General features: G+C 41.6%; 1 protein-coding gene across 3 annotated transcripts in view; it reads left to right on the forward strand.

The window, feature by feature from the left end:
- SYT1 (synaptotagmin 1) overlaps window positions 1–23,288 on the forward strand; it is a 634,295-nt gene extending 611,007 nt beyond the window's left edge. For all 3 annotated transcript variants that reach the window (XM_027967160.3, XM_027967161.3, XM_060412479.1), the window contains 2 exons: window positions 14,912–15,045; window positions 20,197–23,288. In XM_027967160.3, coding sequence (XP_027822961.1) covers window positions 14,912–15,045; window positions 20,197–20,403 — 341 coding nt within the window. In that variant the 3' untranslated portion in view covers window positions 20,404–23,288. The remainder of the gene's footprint in view (window positions 1–14,911; window positions 15,046–20,196) is intronic.
- The last annotated feature ends 505 nt before the right edge of the window (window positions 23,289–23,793 follow it).

Raw genomic sequence — 23,793 nt, forward strand, 5'->3', positions numbered from 1 at the left:
ATTCATACAGTAAAATCTTAAAACAGAGCTGGAAAGCACGAGTTACCAATGATATTATGAGTGTTTAAATACAGTATCTCTTTCTCTAGAAGAGATGGAAAAAAGCCACCTTGTTCATCCAGGCCCACAGGCTAACAATGTCACTTAAAAGCAGGAGGGAGCAGGAGGAGAAAGAAACCTTGTAGAGATCATGAATGCATTTCCTTTTTCAAGCAGAGAAAGAAGCGGTGAGGCAACTTCCAGTGAAGAAAACAGGGACCATGCCTCCACTCCCTCGGAGATAGACCCAGGCCCTTGACAGGTTCTGGAAGTGGTTCAAAGGGAGGCCATGGAGAGAAACTCCTCCACCCTTCATGGGAACATTTCCAAGTCTTTCCCTCCATTATGCCAGACAGTCTCAATCCAGAATGTCTAGAAGACACATAGATATTTTAAAGCAAGTGCATGCAAGGAACGGGGAGGTAATGAGGATGAAATCCATTCCAACTGAACCATCTGAGAACTGAGTGAGCCTCAGGTGGCCCTGCCAGGAGCACGGCCCTGCCAGGAGCACGGCCCTGCTGCCCTAGCGTGTGTAAGAGCACCTGTTCGCACGTTGTTTTTATTTTGAACTCAGGCTGAGCTGCCTGGAAACCTTCTCTATGTGAATAAGGAGTAGCATCCACTTATTGTCATATCGTAATACACGTGCTTAAAAATCTTAGCAATGTTATCCAGTAACAGTGTTATCGATGTTATTTCATCCAGTAGAAATGTCTAATAATTGTAAAAAGAAAGGAAGGAAGGGAAAAAAACTATCTTACTAGTGTTCTTTCATCTGGCATAAATAAGAGGCTAAGCCCAAATGTCAAAAAAAAAAAGGCAAGTCGAATTTGCTGTTTGCAATTTTGTTTGCTTTGCTGAATCCTTTGCCTGTTTTTGTTTTTCAGATCAGCTCATAAAGTTTATACTTGGCCATCCCATGATGCTCTATGTAGTCATCCAGAAAGAATCAGACATAATTACCACTGTTCCTATTCTCACGTGTTTGCCCTTCCCGAAAGATTTTCCAAAGTTCAGGAAGAAGAGGATTGAATTATAGACAAAGAGTTTTACCTTCAGTACTGAGCAGGAAAGATCTGAGTTTTGCAAGCACAGTGAACCCCTTGCTCTACCAAGGGTGGACCTCAGACCCTCACACTGTTCTTTTATGCCCGTAAACATGCGGTGTCCGGGAAATCTTTCTTTCCTATAGTCCTGTTCCATAGGTTTCACACATGCATTCCCGCACCTTTAGTCAAGAAGCTGGCAGTCACACACAGTCCATTTTGGCAACAACAGAAATGATTGTTGGAATTCAGTGGCTTCCTCTTTCACAACCAGAAATGCTTTCCATTTAATTCACAACAATAGCATTTTGCACTTATGTGTTTGTCTCCTCAGAGCACTCTGCCACTATCAGTGAACTAAATCAGCCTTTGCTATTTTATGATGTCTCACTAAAATGAGGCTGCTTTCCTTTGTGGCAGTCACTTGTGTGACGTTATTTTCTTCTAAAAAACACTGCACTTAACTAATGTAAATTCATTTTCAAATCGTGGGCTCAGAAGGAAAATTTCCCCAGAATATATTTTTAATGCTGCTTCCTTACTATACCATTGCAGGGAGCATTTTAAACTATAAAGGCCTCTAAATTCTTCAGTGTAGTCTTCTCTTAGTACTTGTAAATTATTTATAAAGACCTCCCTCAAGTAAATGTGTTGTAACTGCCAGTGATGGAAATGGAAATTGTCTGTTCTGTGAACCCTATTACTATCTAATTATTTGTATACTGCTTAATGATTGGCTTACTGATAAAATACTCCATCAGCTTACAAGAAAAAGCTGCAGCTGGCAGGGAAACTCTAAATCCTAAATCTGCCATGTTTTAACTCTGCTGTCTCTGATACTACTGCACTACTTTATTTTTTTTAATACAATGATAATTAGATTTATCTGTCTATTGTAAGACACACCAACATATACTTTTCTGCCTTCCTCTGGGGGAAAAAAAATAAGCTTCGTGTCTTGGACCACTTTATACAAGTGCTTCATGGCTCATTCCTAGGAATTTGATCTCAAGTGGGAAGGGGCAACTCTCTGAAAATAAGCATATGCGCACTTTCGAGTTTAGACACAGATGGAATCCTCAAGATCCCAGGAAAAGCTCAATCAACACTGGTCGGTTGCCTCCAATCTCTATTCTCGCCATTCTTGGTAAGAGCCTTCTAACTCCTGTTTGAGGAACCACCATATTCTTCTATGCTTAACGCTGGGCTTAGACTAGAGCTGCACCTATCCCCAGCACTGAAGGCAGAATACCTGGGCCTCTTGACTGGTTTGGGGATGGACAGATGACTCAGGACCAAGCCAGCCTAGCCCATCACACTGAGATATGTTCACCACAGGGGTTCACATGTGCAATCAGAGTAAACTTGGGACTTTTCCTGGAAATTCTGATGTAAAATTCTCTTCCCCTCAGATGGTATAGTCTGGTGATATGAGACTTGAAGCTGGTACAGTCATTTATAGCCTTAAGAGAAGAGCCTAGGGTACCTCAAGGAGGCGGCATGTGGAGCTCTCAGAGGAGTCTGTAGAAAACGGTAGAGACATAAGCAAACCGGGGACCCTGGCCCTGCTGGATGTCAGGAGCATTAAGTAGGGAGCAGACGGAACTGCTAAACAAAGGGACTCCACCACACAGGGGCTCCAAACGATGGGACTGCGCTTTGAAGCTCCTCATCACCCTCATGTCCACAGCCGGGTGGGTGGGCGAGATCAGTGGGCAGTTATAGGGCTGTGAGGTCACTTAGGGACCCAAGATCTTCCTATCTTGTCCTGTCCCCCTAACCGCCTACTGTCTTTACATTGCAAGGTAAAAGCTAGTTCACTGCCCTATCACACCCATGTTTCAGTTGCAAGAAAAAAAATAATAAAGTGGAGGGCATGAAGCTTATGTTAAGGCCCGCCAGGCTCCTCTGTCCATGGAATTCTCCAGGCAAGACTACTGGTGTGGGTTGCCTATTCCTGCTCCGGGGGATCTTCCCTCCCACATTGCAGGCAGATTCTTTACCATCTGAGCCACCAGGGAAGCCCTGAAGGCAGGGTTTACCCATTTTAGCCCTAATGATATTTAGGAGGTTGTGATTCTTTACTGTTAAGAGCTGTCCTGTACATTGTAGGATGTTTAGCAGAATCCCTGGCCTTGACTCACCCACTTGGGGGATGCCTGTATCGTCCCCCAAGTTATGAGAATCTAAAGTATCTCCATTTTTGCAAAATTTTGTAAATTCATCCTCCAGACATTTTGCAAAATGTCTGGAGGATGAAATAGCTCCCCACTGAGAGCCACTGTTTCAAAAGATATGCTACGGAGTTGAGATATATCACTTCCATTCACCTTCCAATAGCCAAAAGTTAGTTAGGTGGACCATACTGTGTGGTAAGAGAGGCTTGGAGAAATTTTTCTAGCTGGGTGAAATGGTGCCTCAGTAAAATTAAAGAGTTTTATTGATGAAAAAGGAGGCGGAGGGAATTCCCTAGCAGTCCGGTGGTTAGGACCATGCTGTCACTGCTATGGGCAAGGGTTCAGTCCCTGGTTGGGGAACTAACATCCCACAAGCCACACCACATGACCAAAAATAAATAAATAAACTTCACACATCTGTTTTAAAAAATGCAAAGTAAAAAAAAATTAGTGGGATGAGGGGAGAGAGAGTAAACATATACACTACCATATATAAAATAGACTGCCAATGGGAACTTGCTGTATGACCCAGGGAACTCAAACCGGGGCTCTGTGACCACCTAGAGGTGCAGGATTGGGTGGGAGGTGGGAGGGAGGTTCTAGAGGGAGGGGACATACATGGCTACGGCTGTCTCATGTTGCTGTATGGCAGAAACGAACACAATATTGTAAAGCAATTGTCCTTCAATTAAAAATAACTTTTTTAATTTAAAAAATTAAAAGAAGGGGGAAAAGGATTTAGGGGACAATTAATCTTTGCCACACAACCCTACTTTGGGACTTTCCCATCATATAAGTCAATAAGCTACCTTTGCAATTTACACCATTTTGAAATGAGTTTTCAGTCACTTGAAACTTGAGACCTTACTTGATAAACCCACTACTTTCCTCTTCCAACATTGTGCGTCGAAATTTACTCATTATCCACAGCGGAGAAAAAAGATTAAAGGAATGATACCTATAGTTACTGAGAAGCTGGGAACTGGCTCAGAAGGGATTGAACGAAACAGCTGAAATGAGGCTATTTCTTATCAAGTCTGGTTGAAATGGAAAGGCCATGGTTACAAGGGCCCACAGTCACTGTCGTAGTTAAGAAAGAAGACAGTATAATTATGCAAAATTGTCAAGATGAAAACTGCAGGCATCTGGCATTATTCCGCTTTGAACTGCTGCTTTCTAGTTCTCATTGTAAATGCAAAAAGCTTTTAGGGGCTCCTTTATATCTCACACAAAAGGACCATTGCTTACAGCCAGCTGTTTTCCAATTGTATTTCTATGAAGTTAGCATAATTTAACATTAGGACTGCCTGAGGGAAGAAGGGGGTGACCATGTTCGTGGGCATTAGAGTATGGAGTAGTAATGGAAAGAGCCCCCTTCTTACAAGGAGACAGTCTCCTCAAAGTTCATCCCGAAGCCAGTAGTTCTGAATTCAAAACACATTTCCCCATAAGAACATTGTTTTTATGTTATTGGGTTACCACAGAAGTCCTCCAATACCAAAAAGAAAGAGATGCATGCTTTGCAATAGTACAAAAGAAAAGGCTGCCAGGCAAAGAAAGGTTTGTCTTAAGGTTCTGACTGAGAAAATCATCAATAAAATCTTCAGGGAAGAGGTGACTTTTAAATCACATTTACAAGGGGAAAAGAAAGAAAGGGCATTCCAGGTTGAAGGGCCAGCAGTTCAAAGACAGAGCATTTTCAATTCTCTGTGGCAAAGAGTCAGAATCGACCTGGAGAGCAGCACAGGATTTGTGGAAGTCAGGATGGGGCTGTGAACGCCATGACCGAGTCTGGAATTCGTTTTATATCATTGCTGTTGTTGAGTTGCTCAGTCGTGTCCAGCTCTTTGTGACCCCATGACTGCAGCATGCCAGGTCTCCCTGTCCTTTACTATCCCCCGGAGTTTGGTCAAACTCATGTCCATTGAGTCGGTGGTGCCATCCAACCATCTCATCCTCTGTCATCCCCTTCTCCTCCTGCCTTCTATCTTTCACATGGAAAGAGTTTCTATTTTTAATGACTTTTTCACATTGGCAAGTCATTAAAGGCTTTTAATGAGAAAGCCAGTGGGATCAAATGCCCTTTTAACAATTATAGGAAGACTGGTCTGACGTTGAAGGTATAGTAGCAAGAGAGCTTAGATTTCTGACCTTTAGAGCATGGCAACAGTTAGAAAGAGAGAACCAACGAGAGTGACCAGATGAAGGCAAACGAGCAGCACCTGGTGGCCCAGTGTTCATGGGAAGTGGAGAAGGGATCAAAGATGGCTCCAAATCAGACTGGACTCCTGACGCAAGAACAGGCCTACAGGGAGGTGATGAGATCAGTAGGTGTCTGTCCCAGGGATCACAGAGCCGAGGTGGTTATGGTTATGACCTTATAGAACAGTGTGTGGGCTGTCCTTATGTTTCTGCAAAGTTCACCCAGTGTTGTGTCCTTGTAACTGAAGGAAAACAATTTACTGAATTTTATACTGAGTTTCAAAGTCTTCCTCCAAGGTTACTCTCTATCCTTTTTTGGGAATGTATCTCCACACATTGAAACTGTGCCAGGGACACCAGTGTTGGTGAAAACATTGCATTCCAGTGCCAGACTCTGTGGTCAGAAGCTCTGCTTTACTGAGGTAGCAGTAATATTGAAAGCATAAGGTTGGACTGCAGGGTGTCTGAGCAAAGGAGAACCGAGAAAAAGCCTATGAAATCTGTGCTAAAATAATATCAAATGTGATTGAACTGAAAACATTTGTCCTTGAGAATCTTGGGACAGATGAAGGGAGCGGAGAAAATAAAGAAGGATCAGTAATGCTGGAGAAAAAGCAGAGGGAACCAGGGAGAGTTTAGTGGGAAGAATGCCATTTTAGTTTGGAGAGGGATAGACGATAGATGGATGGATGGATGAATGGATGGATGGATGGATAGGTAAGTAGGTAGGTGGATAGGTAGGTAGGGCTGCTATAACAATACTACAGACCTGGTGGCTTAAACCACAGACATTCGTTACTCACAGTCCTAGACACTGAAAGTCAGAGATCAGCGTGGTCAGGGTCTCAGGAAAGGCTCTCTTCCTGGTTAACAGCTGTCCCCTCACAGAGAAAGATCATGGCTCTTCTTATAAGGCTCCACCCGCAAGACCTAACTACTTCCCAAAGACCCCACCTCTTAATACCATCACACTTAGGGGTTAGGATTTGAACATATAAATCTGGGGAGCACACACATTTAGTCCACAACAATGCCAGCCAAGGTGGTATCAAGGATTACGTGGCAGAATGAGGGCTTCTGGAGTTTCTTTTGATTGCCATACCCAACCTCCCTATTTTCATCCCTTCCAGAGACAAAGCCATTAAATCAACCAAGCCTTTGTAAAGCAGGGTGGATGGTGGGGAAATCTGGAACAGCAAGGAAATAGGGGCATCAGTCTTCTTACTCCCTGAGCAAAAGAGGATGGCAGATTCGGTGTATCCAGGGTGGATCAGGTGGAAATGAGTGGGACGGGAGGCAACGTCTGAAGACTATGTGTAGTGATAGCTCACTGCACCTAGAGCTAAATATTGGAGCACCAGGGCCAGATCAGACTGCTAGGAATTGGTTGTTGGAATAAACCCTGCAGAATGGAGACTCCTACCATTTAATGTGAAAAATACATGTGAGAAGTCTTCCACTCAAAATCAACACCTGAATAGGAACCATGAAAGTCAATGATTGGCCCCAGACCATAGGCTGTCTGCCCCACAAATCATATGAGAAGAGGCTTCCCAATGGGCAGGGAATGACCCTCCCACCTTCGCAGTTGCTCATAAGCTGAAGCTGACCACCTAACCAATCAAAGGAGGTCTTCATCCTCATCCTTGAAAATGGAAATGAGACAAAAGCATTCATCTGGTCGCCATCCTGGGATCCTCTACACACTCTTTCACCTGGCAAAGTCAGTGCTTGCAAGCCTCCACTGCTTATGAGGTGAGGTACAATGAGTGTCTTAGCAAATCATCTCACTGTAACTTTAACATGATTTCCTATCCTTCACTCTAGACGGGAAAGAGTGGAAAAAAGAATGGAAGAGTTTGGAGGCTAGGTGGAAGCAAAAGAAAGAAATCAGACTTTTTTTTTTTTTCTCATAATGAAAAGGAATTCACAGAAAAATTATGAGTGGAGGTATAGATACTACCTTTCTCCAACAACCAAAGGGTATTACCGTATTCCTAACAACAAATCTCAAAGCTGAGGGCCTCCTTTTCTCTGTTTCCTTATTTTGGGCAGCATCAGGAAAGTAGATTCTCCATACATAATATGTCCAAGTATACCCACATTAGCTGGCTTCAATATCTGGAAAGAAACGTCCATAAATCATAGTTTTGGCTCACACTATCCTAGAACCACAGTAATAAGACTGAAGGTAGAACTCTCCAGATTAACTTCTCAGCTCTGAGTAATTTGATGTCTTGACTTCAGGAACAGGAGGATGTGGAACACTGGATGTTGAGTTAGTTTCCCATCACACACTTCAAGACCATCTCTGCAGGTAGAAAAGAAAGAAACTCTTTTTCTTTCATCTCATACAGGAGTAAATTCTTCAGTAATGAACCGGTTGCTCAGCGTGGGTGTTCTTTCCAGAAATATATCTGGCACTGGGGTCAGCTTGGAATGACTTTTTCCATTTGCTAATGGTGGGCACCAGTTCTACAAAGTGATTTGGGGGAGGGTCTGACACACAGATGCTGACTTAGATGTCAGTCCTTTCACAACACTATAATAAATATGAATAATTAACAAAATATATGCCAAGCACATTCTGAAGCATTTTCAAAAGAGAAACTCAATTTAATCTTCACAATTCTCTGAGCGAGGTATGACCAGTCTCACCACTTTAAGGTGAAGGAACTATGGAATAAAGAGCTTAAATAACTTGCCCAAACTACACAGCTGCTGCACAGCCAAGATTCAAGTTAGTTTAGCTTCAGAGTCTGTACTTATAAACAGTATGCTAACTTATTTCTCCAACATATCACACAGAGTAGCAGGTTCAGTGTCTGAAGACCTTGGTATACATTCTTGGGGGAAAAAAATCAGCCTTTCTAAGCCCCAGTTTTTTCACTGGGATTGTTGTATGGATTAAAGGAGATTATATAATTTATCATATATATGTAATATGTTTATATATATGTTACATATGTGTGTTACATATATGTTATGTATATTGTATATGTTTTATATGAAAGTGTTAGTCACTCAGTCGTGTCCAACTCTTTGCAAGCCCATGGACTGTAGCCTGCCAGGATCTTCTGTCCATGGAATTCTCTAGGCAAGAATACTGGACTGGATAGCCATTCCCTTCTGCAGGGGAACTTCCCAACCCAGGGATCAAACCTGGGTTTCCTGCACTGCAGGCAGATTCTTTACTGTCTGAGCCACCAGGGAAGCCCGTACATGAATCACCTTCAAGCACTCTACAAATATAAAGGGACATTATTATATTAAGCCTTGCAATGGATCTTACTTTAAAAGTTCTTCTCAGCTAGCATGTCAGTCACTTTCACTAATGTTACCTAGGGACCTAAAACATCTGTACATAAATATCATTTTTTGATTTCATGTCATTTGTTAACATTTTAATCAAAAAAAGCAAATTTTTGAAAGATTTTGCTTTGAGTAACAGTGTAATAATTTTTAGGAGATTGGCAAGAATATCAACTTTTACCAAAATACTGTTTTCTAGATCTATTTAAATTAAACTCTCATCTTCAAACCTTGCTAGATAAACAACAGAATTATCTCTTCAATTTTGGTTGCTGTATTAATTTTCTATTGCTACCAAGATAAACAACCACAAAGTTAATTTTAAAAAACAATACATGTTTATATAGTTCTGTAGAAGTCTGACACAGGTCTCACTTGACTAAAATCAAGGTGTCAGCATAATTGTGTTCCTTTTAGGCAAGAATCCATTGCCTTTTCCAACTTTTATTTTTTTAACTTTTTGTTTTGGATTGGGGAATAGCCAATTAACAATGTTGTGATACTGCCAGGTGAAGGGTGAAGGGGCTCAGCCATACACAGGTGTGTCCATCCTCCCCCAAACTCCCCTCCCATCCAGGCTGCCACAGGACACTGAGCAGAGTTTCGCGTGCTATGCAGCAGGCCCTTGGTTACCCATTTTAAATGCGCACTGTGTGCTTGCCTGGCTTCTAGAGGCGACCTGCATTCTGTGGCTGGTGGCCCCTGCCCCATCTCCAAAGCCAGCGGTGCGGTTTGTCTCTGCACCTGTCTCCAGCGTTACATGTCCTTCTGACCACAACCAGGAAAGGGCCTCTGTTTTCTCACACGATTAGACTGGGTCCTCTTAGGCAACCCTCTCATCTCAAGATCCTTAACCTTAATTACACTTGCAAAGCCTCTTTTGCTACATAAGGTGACATATTAACAAATTCCGAGGGTTAGGATATGGATGTCTTTTGAGGGAACTATCTCTCTGCCTTCTATAATTGTTTTTCTTAGGAACAAAAAAACTTAAATTTTATATGAAAGAGGACTGTCAACATATAAATGTTTGAGGGTGATTTTATTAGAGTGTCCTGAAATGCCCCCAAGTTACAACAGCTATTATGACAGAAGGAGGTAGAGTTCAGTGCGACTGATTTCAGACAGAAAGAGAGCCTGACAAATGGTGAGTGAGGGCAGCGGTGCCACAGGGACAGCAAAACCAGATGATAACCTGAAAATCATCCAAAACGTGGCAACGAATCTGCACTCTCTGTAACTGCAGTTTACCGTTGGGAGGGAAGAACCTTCCTTTTAATGCTAGCTCATCATTTTCTAGCACTGACAAGTTAGAACCATTTACTATTAGAGATGAGATAGATATCAGAAAAGAGCTCTTCATTTCTACCACAGTTAGAAAAACAAAAAGATCCCACCCCCTGTTTAGGATGAATTAAACAAATAAAAGGCCAACTGTCCCAAGTCTTGCCCCTGTTTCAGTAGCAATAGGGATTATCTAACTGGTGTTGAAGGCGGGTTGTCAGTATTTAGATCGTGAAGGGTTCCATGAGCACTTGTTCTGGGAACAGAATATAAGCAGTGTAGTCATAGACACATGGAGTTCCTGAGGACAGCAGCCCAGCTTTGTAGCTTGCCTATTCCCCTGTGGTATTTACAGGTTTACAAAAACCTAATGGATGTCTGGATGCCATGCATGGTGTCTAGTAGTTGTACTCAAGAGCAATGGCAACGTTAGGGAGTCTCATTACTGCCTATTTTATCATTTCCATAAAATTATGTCTTGTCATGCAATGACCAGTATTCCTAAGCCATTAAGAAACGAAATTGACAAGAATTTGCTTGTGGACCAGTCCCTAAAACAGAGCAAATTTAAGTATTCAGAGTTCTACTTTACAGAAGAGGTAATCCTTACTATGAAAAATGTGTGTGTCCTTCAAGCATGGGTGTGTCTCATAGTTCAGTTCAGTTCAGTTCAGTTCAGTTCAGTTCAGTTCAGTCGCTCAGTCGTGTCCGACTCTTTGCAACCCCATGAATCTCACGTTCATCGAGTCTGTGATGCGATCCAGCCATCTCATCCTCTGTCGTCCCCTTCTCCTCCTGCCCCCAATCCCTCCCAGCATCAGAGTCTTTTCCAATGAGTCAACTCTTCGCATGAGGTGGCCAAAGTACTGGAGTTTCATAGTTAGGTGCATATATTTCCATTAAGGAGTCTCAGCCATACTTAGGGAGATAGGAGCAAGGTCTAGGTTCCCAAAGAAGTTGCTAGTGAACTAATCAAGAGATTAGGGCCATCTCCAAAGGGACCAGAATTCAGGGCAAGACTTCAACCAGAGGACACTTACAAAATCAAGCCAGTCAAAGAGTGGAGGAAAATGGAGAAGAGTAGAGAAAATGGAGAATTAATGTAAGACTTCGGATGGCTGGACAAAGAAGATGCTCAAATGTGACCACCTTGGGTATGTAAGCTGTTGGGCTTAGACAGTTAAGATTTATCCAGGCACAAATGTTGAAAAAGAGGACTTCTGACAACCTGTGGAGTGGGATAAAATATTTGCAAACCATATGTCAGATAAGGGGCTAACATCCAAAATATATAAGAAATTCATACATCTCAACAGCAACAACAAAAAAAGTAAAATTTTAAAAATCCAATTAAAAATGGGCAAAGGATATGAATCATATTTTTTCAGACAAGATATGAAAATTACCAACAGATCCAGGAAAACATGCTAATCATCACTAATAATCAGGGAAATAAAAATCAAAGCCATAGCGAGATATCTCCTCACACCTGCTAGACTAGCTATCATCAGCAAGACGAGAGAGTACAGGCGCTCAAGATGTGAAGGAAAGGGGACCCCCATGCACTGTTGGCGGGAACATAAGTGGGTGCAGTCACTATGGAAAACGGTATGGAGTTTCCTCAAGATAAATTAAAAATAGAGACAGCGTATGATGCAGCAATTCCACTCCTGGGTACGCATCTGGAGTAAAGGAAATCACTATCTCAAAAAGGCGTCTGCAGTCCCGTGTCCGCTGCAGCGTTACTCACAACTGCCAAGACATGGAAGCAACCTATATGTTTGTCAACTGATAAATGGGTAATGAACGTGTGATATATATGATAGACTATTATTCAGCTACAAAAAAAAAAAAGAAGACAACATGGATGGACTTCAAGGGCATTATGCTAAGAGAAATAAGTCAGATAGAGAAAGACAAATGCTGTATTACCTCCCAGACTCCTAGAAGGTAGAATAGTGATTTCCAGGAACTGAGGAGCAAGGGAAGTGAGGAGTTGTTGATCAAGGGGTACAAACTTCTAGTTATAAGATGAGTAAGTTCTGGGGATCTAATGGATAGCATGGTGACAATGTTGCTAAGATAGTAGAGCTTAAATGTTCTTACCGCAAAAAAAAGTCGTAATTATGTGAACTGACAGTTGTGTTAACTAACTTTATTGTGGTAATCACTTCTCATATGCACGTCAAGTCATCACATTGTACACCTTAAACTTACACAAGGTTATGTGTCTACTATATCTCAATAAATCTGGGAAGAAAAAAAGAGAAAAAGACCTTTGAGTTCCTGCCAGTCTTGTTTATGATTAAGCTGGGAATTGTGCCTATAAAGTAAGTGGTTTTGGTGCCTGTATAGGAATGAATCTGCAAAGGCAAAGCCTCCCTCTGCCCATTCATACGGTCCCAAACCTGCTCCTGTTCCAGCCCTCTGTAGGGGTCATGAAATTATAGAGTACCTCTGAATTGGGGTGGGAACTGGCAGATTCTGCTTTTGACAGTGTTACCTCCCTGACCTCACCACCCGCCTCTCTCCCCCTTGCCTTCTCGATTCACAAACAGGAGGAAAGACGATTCACAAACAGGAGGAAAGACGAGAGCCTTAGGGCTCTGCATGTACAGTTCCTTCCAGCTGCTTCAAGATGCCCCCACACCTTCAGATGACTGACTCCTTCCTGTTACTCGGTTGTTAGCTCACACCTGGCCCCCTCAGTCGGCGAGAATCTAGCTAATCGGTTTTTCTGAGTCACCTTGTTCTCCTGCAGGCGTTGGTCACATCAGAGATCATGTTGAAATCCGAAAGGATCTTGGTTTTTAATGTGCTTGCTCAAAAGGCAGATGCACAAGGAATTTTCTTGTCATTTACTGTGTTAAAGGAATAAACCATGCTTGTCTTGCAAAAGCCCATGCCTTAGGTTGATGGAGTTTCCACCCGTGAACATAGGAGCCATCAGTGCTGATTTGGGAGTGTTTAATACTGTGGTATTTTGTCAGTGCCAAGGCGCAACTGGAGGCGTGACCATCTTTATACAGCGTAAGGGGCTGTGATGGAGGAGCCAGGGAGCTTGGTTGGCAAGCCAGGTCTCTGTACCAAAACTCAGCGTTGCCTGAGAGCAGCAGGCTTTTCTCATTTTCCTCTTCACTGGCAAGTATTCACAGCGTACTCTTTTAACTGACCAACTATTCAGTTGACACACTTGTTTTCTCATTTCTTGGTCTGGCTTTTAAAGATATTCTTCATTTTGATTAAAATCTTAATTGCAAGCCCCTTGACTGGATGTAAAATTAAAAACAAAAAACGCAGACTACACATATTTAAGTAATCTGGGCTTTGGGGCAATGGGAAGAAGACAGAGAAGTGAAGGTAAGGAGACCCAGATTATTAGGCCCTAAATAAGTTCCACTTATTAATTCAACAAAAATTGAACACTTCTGGGTACTGTTTAGTAAATTCAATTAGTGAGTATGGCAGACAGATTTTCTGTCCTTCTGAAGTTATGTTCTACTGGAGGATTGGAAGAGGGGTATAAAAACCACCTTCTCTGGTCTGCAGCTGCACATTCTAAAAGTACATGGGCATTAGACTAGATTATCTGCAAAGCTTTTTCAACAGTTCTCCATGTTCTGAAAGAAAGGAAAGAAATTCTGGAAGGCATGGCAGGGGAGTAAAATCATGGATGATTTAAAATTTCTTCCTCTTTTTGTTTGTCATTGCCCCCAGATACTTTTCTATAATGAACATGCATTGCCTATCAGATGGAACAATGTTTCAGGAAACAGTAGATTTTACTATCAAACTTGGGCATTGGTTCTTGACAACCTGGAGGGAGGTCATTCATCTGTTAGTAATGTGAACCATCTTATCCCTCCATTGTCTTCCCTAGCAATGAGACTTGGGAAACTGGTAAGGGAATCTTTCCCCTGCTCCTTTTCTCATTACTTTTGGGGGTGCTACCAGCTTATTCGCTTTTCCTTGAACCCTTGAAGCTCTTTTCTACCTAGAAATGTTCTGGCACAGTTTCTGGATATCTCTCTCTCACATACACACACACATACACACTCAGACACATAGCCTCTTCTCACCTTTCAGTATTCACATCTCACTTTCAACGTTCCCTCTGCAGAAAGGTCTTACCTAAGTGATCTAACTATATGATTCCATTCCTCCCTTACACTCACCATACCACCCCGGGAGTCTCGATCATACACCTATCTGCTCTTCTCTTCCAGAGCACTCTTCTCAAGTTATAATTTCACACGTATTTCTCTTCAAGTTCATTGTCTATTTCTCCCACAAGGCTGAAGTTCTGTCCTGAAAACAGGGATGGTCTGGTTTGGTTACAGCTATATCCCTAGGGCTATTATTGTTTGAGCAAATGAGTAAGTGAAAGAACAAAACGGCTCCTTTGTCCTCTCTGTCAAGAGTTTTATTCCACGCGGTGGTATCCTGCAGCCAGTTTCTTGCCAGCTTGCAAGAGCCAACTGCTAAATTTTCAGGAATTTACTAAGCCAGTTGTTTAACAGTTAGCTTGAAATTAGTCATGCTGAGAATATTTATACCATGGACATTAGAAAATGCTATGTCGACTTTTTTTCCCAAAAAGGAGGTTTGCCAGCACACCACTGCTCTCATCTCCTAAACCCAACTATAAACATTGAGATATCATGACCAAAAAAACATGGCCCATAGGTTACTTAAAATCTTTCAACAAGAAACACTTGAAATTTTTAAAAATTCTAAATATATGCTACACAATTACTTTCCTATATGAAATACTTATTTTTTATAAACTCAGTTATAATCTAAAATATGTGTCTCTGATCTCCTAAAGTTTTTGTTTCTATCTTTCAGATCCTTATGTGAAGATTCATCTGATGCAGAATGGCAAGAGGCTGAAGAAGAAAAAGACAACAATTAAAAAGAATACACTTAACCCCTACTACAATGAGTCATTCAGCTTTGAAGTACCCTTTGAGCAAATCCAGGTAATGTAAAACATATTTTGTCTTCCCATTCGATTTCATTTCTTCAAACCACATAAATTAAACACACAGACCTTGTAAACTCTCAGTGCACATGTCTCCACTTGAACTGCCATCCTTATTCCACGCACATCTGATGCTCAAGCTACATGAAGAGGGAAATGATAAAATATACAGCATAGGATATGCTGCTTCATCAGCAACAGCAGCAGGCATTCTGGTGAGCAGAAATAAAGTAGGAAAAAGAACATCAACAGAACAACTCTGCTAATTCAAAAAGTACATCCACAAAAGTTAAAAGGTCAAGAAAAAATGAGCTTTAACTTTTGACTCTCAAGCCACAGTATTTCTCATTATCACCTCTTTGTAGCAAAAAAAAAAAAAATTTAAAAAGTAAGAAAAGAAAATATCTTGGCTGATGCTAGATATGCAGCATAATTTAATCTTTTACCAGTAGAAAAATTAGGCCAAGTTGTATTTTTAATTGTTTAAATTCAGATTCCTGTTTCTGAGTTGGAATGGATGGTTATTTTTGTAAAGATGGTACCTTAATTCGCTAGATGATATTTATTACGATTGAAAGTACTCTATTAAAAGACCCTGCAGTTAATAGGTTCAAAATAGGACCTACATGTAGCCACGGAGATAGCATATGATCTTACTACTTAGGGCTTCCCTGGTGGCTCAGCTGGTTAAAGAACCTGCCTGCAATGCGGGAGACCTGGGTTCAATCCCTGGGTTGGGAAGATCCCCCGGAGAAGGCAAAGGCTACCCACTCCAGTATCCTGGTTTAGAGAATTCCATGGACTGCATAGTCCATGGGGTTACAAAGAGTCGGGCACAACTGAGCAACTTTCACTTTCACTAATAACTTAGCAATTCTTAAATATGTTTAGGTTTTCTTACCTCATAGTCCATAGTTAGGCTATTGGATCCAAAGTTCACATCCACTAATTATACGCTATTTTTACTAAACTTTAATGGGTGGCAGAGAGTCAAACTGGTTAAAGCAACACTATTTTTAAACTTTATAAAATATCTGATGTGGGTCTATCTTTCCAGTCCTATGGAAATTTGCTTGTGAAGGAAAGATGAAGGGTGGGCATTAAAACTACAGCATGGAAACTTCTACAGGTTCAGAACCACAAAAGTCAGCAAATAGTCTTCAGTTGCATATTTTTACTTTTAATCCATTCTTAAAATACAGTACTGTAAGAATGAATCACACTTTTATTCCATGAAGAAAGTTAATATAATAGCTACATTTATTGTATACTTATTTTGTACGTAGGCCCAAGGTACATACTTATGCACTTTACCTGCGTAAGCTCATTTGATCCTTATGCTGTGAAAGAGGCCCCATTATTACCCTAGTTTTATATACATATAAGGAAACTGGGGACTTCCCTGGTGGTCCAGTGGGTAAGAATCCAGCTGCCAATGCAGGGGACACAGGTTCGATCCCTGGTGCAGGATGATTCTACACGCCACGGGGCAACTAAGCCCCTAAGCTGCAGCTAGTGAAGCCACGCTCTTGAGTCCCTTCTCCATGCCAAGAGAAGCCACGGCAATAGGAAGCCCTCGCACCACAACCAGACGGTAGCCCCCACTTGCCAGAACTAGAGAAAGCCAGCACGCAGCAGCAAGGACTCAGCACAGCCAATAAAGAAACAATTAAACAAAAAAAAAAAAAGGAAACTGAGGCTCATATGGAAGACAGGAATAATAACAGAACCCATGTCAAAGCGAGATTATGCCTGTAAAAGCATCTGGAACAGTGTTAAGCACATTCGAACGCTCAGGAAATGGTTCCCATCATTATTATTCACAATACTATCTTTTTTTCAAATTAGCATTTGATTAGAAAATGGATCTAACAGGAAGGTTAAAGCACTATGTAAATCAGCATGGTCCAACAGAACTCTGTAAGGATGGGAATATCAGCGTTGTCCAGCATGGCAGCCACCAGCCATAGGCTGGCCATGAGCACCTTAGCCACTAGTGTAACAGGGGACTTCGATTTTAATTTATTTAGATTTAAATAGCTACCTGTGGGGGAGGAAACGGCAACCCACTCCGGTATTCTTGCCTGGAGAATCCCATGGACAGAGGAGCCTGGCAGGCCATGGTCCATAGGGTTGCAGAGAGTCGGACACGACTGAAGCGACTAAGCAAGCACCTGTGGCTAGTAGCTACTGTATAATATAGGCCAGTTTTTTAACTGCCAGTAATCCCACCATCCTCACATGAGTTCACAGTTTTTATATAACCTTTCTTATATATATTTCCACGTCAGCAGATTGTATACACTTATTTACTTTCCATAGCTCTTCTACAAGTAAATGACATTGCAGAAGATTCCCTGTCCCCAGTCACTTGTTTACTAGTCTGAACCAGTGAGCTCACTGCTCTGGACCCACTGGCAAATTAAGACATCCAAGATTTCTCGGGAAATTTATTTTACAGTATTTACTTGATGAACTCTTTTTTTTTTTTTTTTTTTTTTTAGTTCTGAGACATTAGTCCTATGGAAATTAACACCTCCTGGCATTTTGTGCTTTAATTCCACAAAACTATTTAAGGCAGGACATTGAAATAAAAAATCCTATTGTAAATCTATTCCTCTGAGCTATACTTCTATACATCAAAAGAAAAAAATACATGTCCCTTTTCAACTATAAATTTCAGCAAATGCAAACGTATTGAAAAATGAAGCACATTAGAAACAAGATGTGTGCTGGGTTTCTGAGGCAGCCTTTCAGAGAAGATAACATTTTGTCAGGACAGAGAGAGCCTGATACAGAGTCCATGAGGCATGAAAAAAATGAGCATGCCTTTGACTGTATCCTGTCTTCTCTGTTCTGTGAGTCAATTTGCTCTTTTTTCTCTTTTTTCCCCCAAGAGGCTGCTTACCTAAGCTTTGCATTTCCCAAGAGAAAATAATTGAGCATTTAACATGCTGTGATAGGGACTTAGGTTTCATTTATCCTGAGGTTATAAGAGTGTCTTTCTGCCCCTATCCACATGAAACAAGAAAGAAACAAAATATACTGATTCCCCCAAATCACAAGAAAATGCAGCAAACCACCCCTCCACTCCCCAAAAATGTATATACTACATACACAGCTGGAAAAACTGACTCAAGTCCCTTATAAGGATATTTTGTCCTGGTTGCTACTAATCAATATATTCCTAGGTGAAACAACCAAAACTCACTCCAACTATTCACTCCAACCTCCAAAACCCTAGTTCCCTTTGTCCACGATGCCCCTAGTGTCTCTGCCCCCATTTGCTGCAATAAAATGGCATCCAGATAAATTCACTTGGGAAAAGTACACAGAACCACCATGATGCTCTTCTTGGTCCCGAATGCCATCCAGTAAATAGGTCATTCTCTTGATAATGGAATCAATCCACGGCTGCACAAAAGGGAAATTTGTTTCCTCTAACTGCCCGTGTGCTACATTCTACATTCTCAATTCCACTCTCAGAAGTGATCTTTTTTCTCTGATCTGAAGCTTTGTGTGGGCGCCTCTCTCAGGACGTTCATACAGAATGCAATCCTCAGACAACAGAGCAGTAAAGGGCCACAGCTGGGCAGGCTCTTCATCTGGCCCTGGCTTCCATCGTTACATTTTCTGCTTCTTTTGACTCTGGCCACCAAATGTTATAAATTCACTTTACTCTAAATTTGTCCTTTATCTTTTCCCTTGGTTTCTAGATCGGAACTGTTGCCTATTTTGACTAAGCAAATCAGTTACTTAGAAAGAACCAAAATGTACTTTTAGAAAATGTTTTTTTCATGTCAAACTGGCATAGATTTTCTTTCACCAGTTCAAAATAGTAAGGCATTAAATACACCATCACAATATTTTTCAGCCATTAAAAAGAAATAATCCCATTTAAAAAGAAGGAAATAATGCCATTTGCAATAACATGGCAGGACCTAGAGTGTCACGCGGAATAAAGTAAGTCACACAGAAAAGGAGAAATATCACACGACATCCCTTCTATGTGGAATCTAAAAAGAACTGATACAAACGAACTTGCCAAACAGAAAGAAACAGAAAACAAACTTAGGGTTTTCAGGGGGAAGGGATAATTAGGGACTTTGGGAAGATCATGAACATACAGCCATATTCAAAATGGATAACCAACAAGGTTATCCTACTGTACAGCACATGGAACTCTGCTCAGTGTTATGTTCCAGCCTGGATGGGAGGGGGGTTTAGAGGAGATGGATACAGGTATATGTATGGCTGAGTGCCTCTGCTGCTCACCTGAAACTATCACAGTATTGTTAATTGGCTATACCCCAGTACAAAATAATAAGTTTAAATCTTGGAAAAAATAAAATAAACCCTCACAACCTAACGGAATCACTTGGAGTAAATCTTGTCAGCCTAAAGGGTTATTTCCATTTGATGTCAACACTGGATACACAGTTACTTCGTTTTTATTGAGAGAATTTATGAATGAGAAAAAAATACCTTTAGTTAATTACTACTTATTGAAGACTTTTACTCTATTGTGACACTTCATACTCACAATAATCATTGATTAGCTGGAATTCTACAGTAGTTTTAAATAAAACTATGCTGGCTCTTCCCACCTGAAATAGGGTTGCAGTATATGGTTGCTTTGAAAACTGTAACCGCCCCCTCCAAGAAAATGATCTGAGTACTAATGTCAGAAATTTTGTTGATAAAACAATAGAAACAAATGGATTTAACAGTGAACACAGGTTGACATGGGCGGCGTGGCATGGTATTTTACAGGATGAACCCCGGAAACCAAACCACTCATTTCTTATATGACTTGAGGCAGGTGATTTAACTCCTCTGAGCTTTAGCATCTTATCTGTATGACAGCAGTTAACAGGATCTAATGTAACTCAGCAGTCCACACGAAAGTCTTAGAACTGTGCCAAAACGGACATCTATTAAGTATTTTGAAGATGCTGCAGATGATGATGATGTGATAATGACAAGAGGGACTGGACTTGTGTTAGGTTCCCAGTCATTTTCAGCCTCGTCCTGGCACTTGCGGATCGGCTCTTCTTAGCTCCCAATTGCTTGGATCTCAAGGAAGCTGGGTGGTAGGACTGTATCTCTAGAGCTGGCTGATTAATGTGTATTTTGTGTCCTCTCTCAGAAAGTGCAAGTGGTGGTAACTGTTTTGGACTATGACAAGATTGGCAAGAACGATGCCATCGGCAAAGTGTTCGTGGGCTACAACAGCACTGGGGCGGAGCTGCGACACTGGTCAGACATGCTGGCCAACCCCCGGCGCCCCATCGCCCAGTGGCACACCCTGCAGGTGGAGGAGGAGGTGGACGCCATGCTGGCAGTCAAGAAGTAAGGGAAGAAGCCTCTCTGTGTTTGCCCACATAGTGCTCTTTAGCCAGTATCTGTAAATACCTCAGTAATATGGGTCCTTTCATTTTTCCAGCCATGCATTCCTAACACAATTCAGTGGTACTTCAAACCCTGTTTTAATTTGCACAAATTTAAATGTAGAGAGCCCCAAAGCCCTTCATCATCCCACTGCCCTCCAAATCTACTCTTCTTTTAAGCAATATGATGTGTAGATAGAGCATGACGGAAATTCTTTATTGTATCACACCGTTGTATATACCAGTATGCTAAAGATTTATTTCTAGTTTGTGTATTTGTATGTTGTAAGTGTTTCCTAATCTGTGTATATCTAGATGTTTTTAATAAGATGTTCTATTTTAAACTATGTAAATTGACTGAGATATAGGAGAGCTGATAATATATTATACGGTAAATAGAGTATCATCTGCATTCCAGCAATCTCAACTTGTAAGGCACTAGTACGGTGAAGCTGACACCTTAAAGGACAACTTAAACCTGAGCTTTCTGTTGAATCATGTGAGCACCAAGATACGCTTGCACCACAAATTTGGTGGGTGAATCCAATTTGGTAGAATTTCTTCACAGGCAAATTAGCATGATCTGAGCAGCACCCAGCCAGCCTGACCTCCAGGCACAAACAGAATAGCATCCGTCTGTGCACATCTACAGAGCTCAAGGCAGAGCTTCACTCTGACATTCGCGGAAGCAACTGACCAGCGGTCAGTGATTCCATGTTACTGCACATAGAGTACCGACATGATGGTGTTCCGTGTGTGTGTGTGTTTGTGTGTGTGTGTGTGTGTGTGTGTACACACCCACATTTGTCTGGGGATGGGAGGGGTGGGAAAGAAGCAGAGGAGAGAAGAAGTCGGCATTTCGAAATGTTGCCTGACTATTCAAGAAGAAAAGTAGCTCTCCGTTCTCAGCTTCACACACCCTGTGCACCCTGTGAATTCTGTCCCAGCTGTCACACCTACAATGACTCCAAAGGTTTGCACATCAGACTCCATAACAGAACATTTTATTATACTGGATTAGAAGGAATGCAGAATATTTTTAACACAGCAGTCTGTGCTTAGGACACAAGATTACTTGGTGGTAAACAGACAGTATTGTAATCCCATCAAAAGAGGAAGGAAATAACTAGCCATAGTTCTGAATGCACCTCCATTAAAGCCAAAACAGACAGTTAGCTAGTGATCTTTTTATATGCTCTTTTTACGTAAATAAGTTTTAATTTGTCCTTTAAAATAAAAAAAGGTGAAACACAACCAAGAATAAGTTCTAGAAAACTGAAGCAACCTCTTATGTATACTAGATGCTTGATTTAGGAGGAGTTTTTAAATGTTTTCAATGTTATTATGTAGTAAACGGCACTATTATGAAGCTACTAGTCATTCCATAAGCGTCTTAAAGGACTGCTCTGTGTAACACTGTGACTGCCGTGTGTGCTTAGACACGTAACGTAGTTTCCTCAGTGGATAGCACTCAGTCTATTCCTTAGTGATATTGTAACAATACTGCCATTCCCTCCTACTGCACTGCCCAAGGTGTGTGTAGCACAAACAGTTCTCATTACAAAGGACCAACTCAGCACCGAAAAGCTATGCATAGGATAAGAACGACAGAAAGCACGAGGTGGATCACACAGCATTTTGTCAAGCACTGTGCAATATACCACATTTATCCCCACTGCAGCAGACCACCACTTCACCGAAGGGCAGCCTCTGATCTCACACTGCATCTAGCCTTTGCTCCCACCAGCCTCTGTGGTTCCTTCTCACTCCCAGGCCAGAGAGAGTAGGAATGCTCTGAAGGGGAAGTCTGTCTTCAAAAATACCAGAACAAAATGGAAGGAAGCTAAGCATTGGCCTCACGTTCAGGCTTTTGGATTTCGTGCCACGGTTCTTAAAACCTCAAAGAGAATTCAAAAAAGCCTAACGGGAAGCGTCAATCGTAGGGCTGGCCGTTTCCTGAGAAAACTAGAATTCCTGTCTAGTTCTTTCCTTATCAAAGCAGAGGCCAGCCCTTTGGCCTTTCAGCCCAGTTGCAGCAGACTCCTCGGGACTGGGATAGACCTGAAGGACGAAGGGAGAATAAGACCTCCCCCTTCTGTGGATGCTCCACACTTTTTTCCAAAAAGTAGACAGTAGAAAATGCACAAGTCCTGATGTCAGATTAAACACCTGCTTTAAAAAAAAAGATTCAAATGAGACTCCTTCCGATTTAAAAGATAAGACCCTACCAAAGCAAGGGAGTTGACTGACTTTTTTAAGTTCCTTGAATATCAGAAATTGACATGAGTTCACTGTATTCAGCTTTAAGTTGTTCGCACCGAAACAAACATTTTGAAACAAGCAGGTTCAAGTTGCCAAGTACAAATCATTTCTTGTATTAAGGCATGAGTAATGTGTTCTCTTGCAACACTGCCAGACATGGGATATTGTCACCATAGAATCAGCTGGTACTACACCACCTGTCACGAGTCAGTGACCGAACCTGCTTCAAGACCGAGATTCATCCTCCAATAAGCCACACGAACCCTTCTGACAAAGCTGTGTAAAGTATTAGAATCTGATGCTCTAGAACGATCCTAGTTGCCTTTGTGTATATTTACTGCCTGCTTGAGTGCTTCTCTGTGTGGATTTTCTCTGTATCTTGTAGAAACGTTGGGGTGTTTTCTTCTGCCATATGGCTCGTGGCCCGCGAGCCAACTACTTTAGCTGTATTTTACCTTCATTTTTGATGAGGTGGTTTAAATTTTGTTTCATTTCGTGTAGTGAATTCCACAGTAGTTTTCTGATTGTTGTTAAAAATGACTTAACATATTACACGGATATTCAATAAAAATGTTTTATTTCCTGTTGATGTTGCCGCCTTTCAACTCTTTTTTCTTACCTGACCCTGGTGGGGAGTCCAGCTGGAAGCAGAGGCAGCTAAGCAAAAGCTTGCCCTGAATGCCAACCCCTGCGTCTATGATGACAGAAGGGCTGGGGAGGGAAAACTGCTCAGAGAGCATGCGGCCGTTCCTGCCCAGTGTTTCTAGGCAGTGTCATTCTCAACACGTGTTTCTCTGCTCCTATTCATCATCGTTTCACTAGGCACACTTTCTGGCTCCCGGCTTTGCCTAAAATGCGTCCTCTTTTTATACTCTAGAGCCCAAGTCCCATAAGCCTCTCCAGAATGGGACGAAATAAAAATATTTTAAAACCCATTTTCAAAGGAGAGCAGGACACATTAAATTCCCTGCCCATTGCAATTACTAGGTAAAACAAGTAACTCTCTCTCCTTCACTAAATTCAACATTTATTAGGTGCCTGCTGTGTACCGTGTTTTTCCTGGGTGATGCAGAGACAACAAATGATGTCATACG

Source organism: Ovis aries, chromosome 3 (genome assembly GCF_016772045.2).
Source record: "Ovis aries strain OAR_USU_Benz2616 breed Rambouillet chromosome 3, ARS-UI_Ramb_v3.0, whole genome shotgun sequence".
Lineage (NCBI taxonomy): Eukaryota > Metazoa > Chordata > Mammalia > Artiodactyla > Bovidae > Ovis > Ovis aries.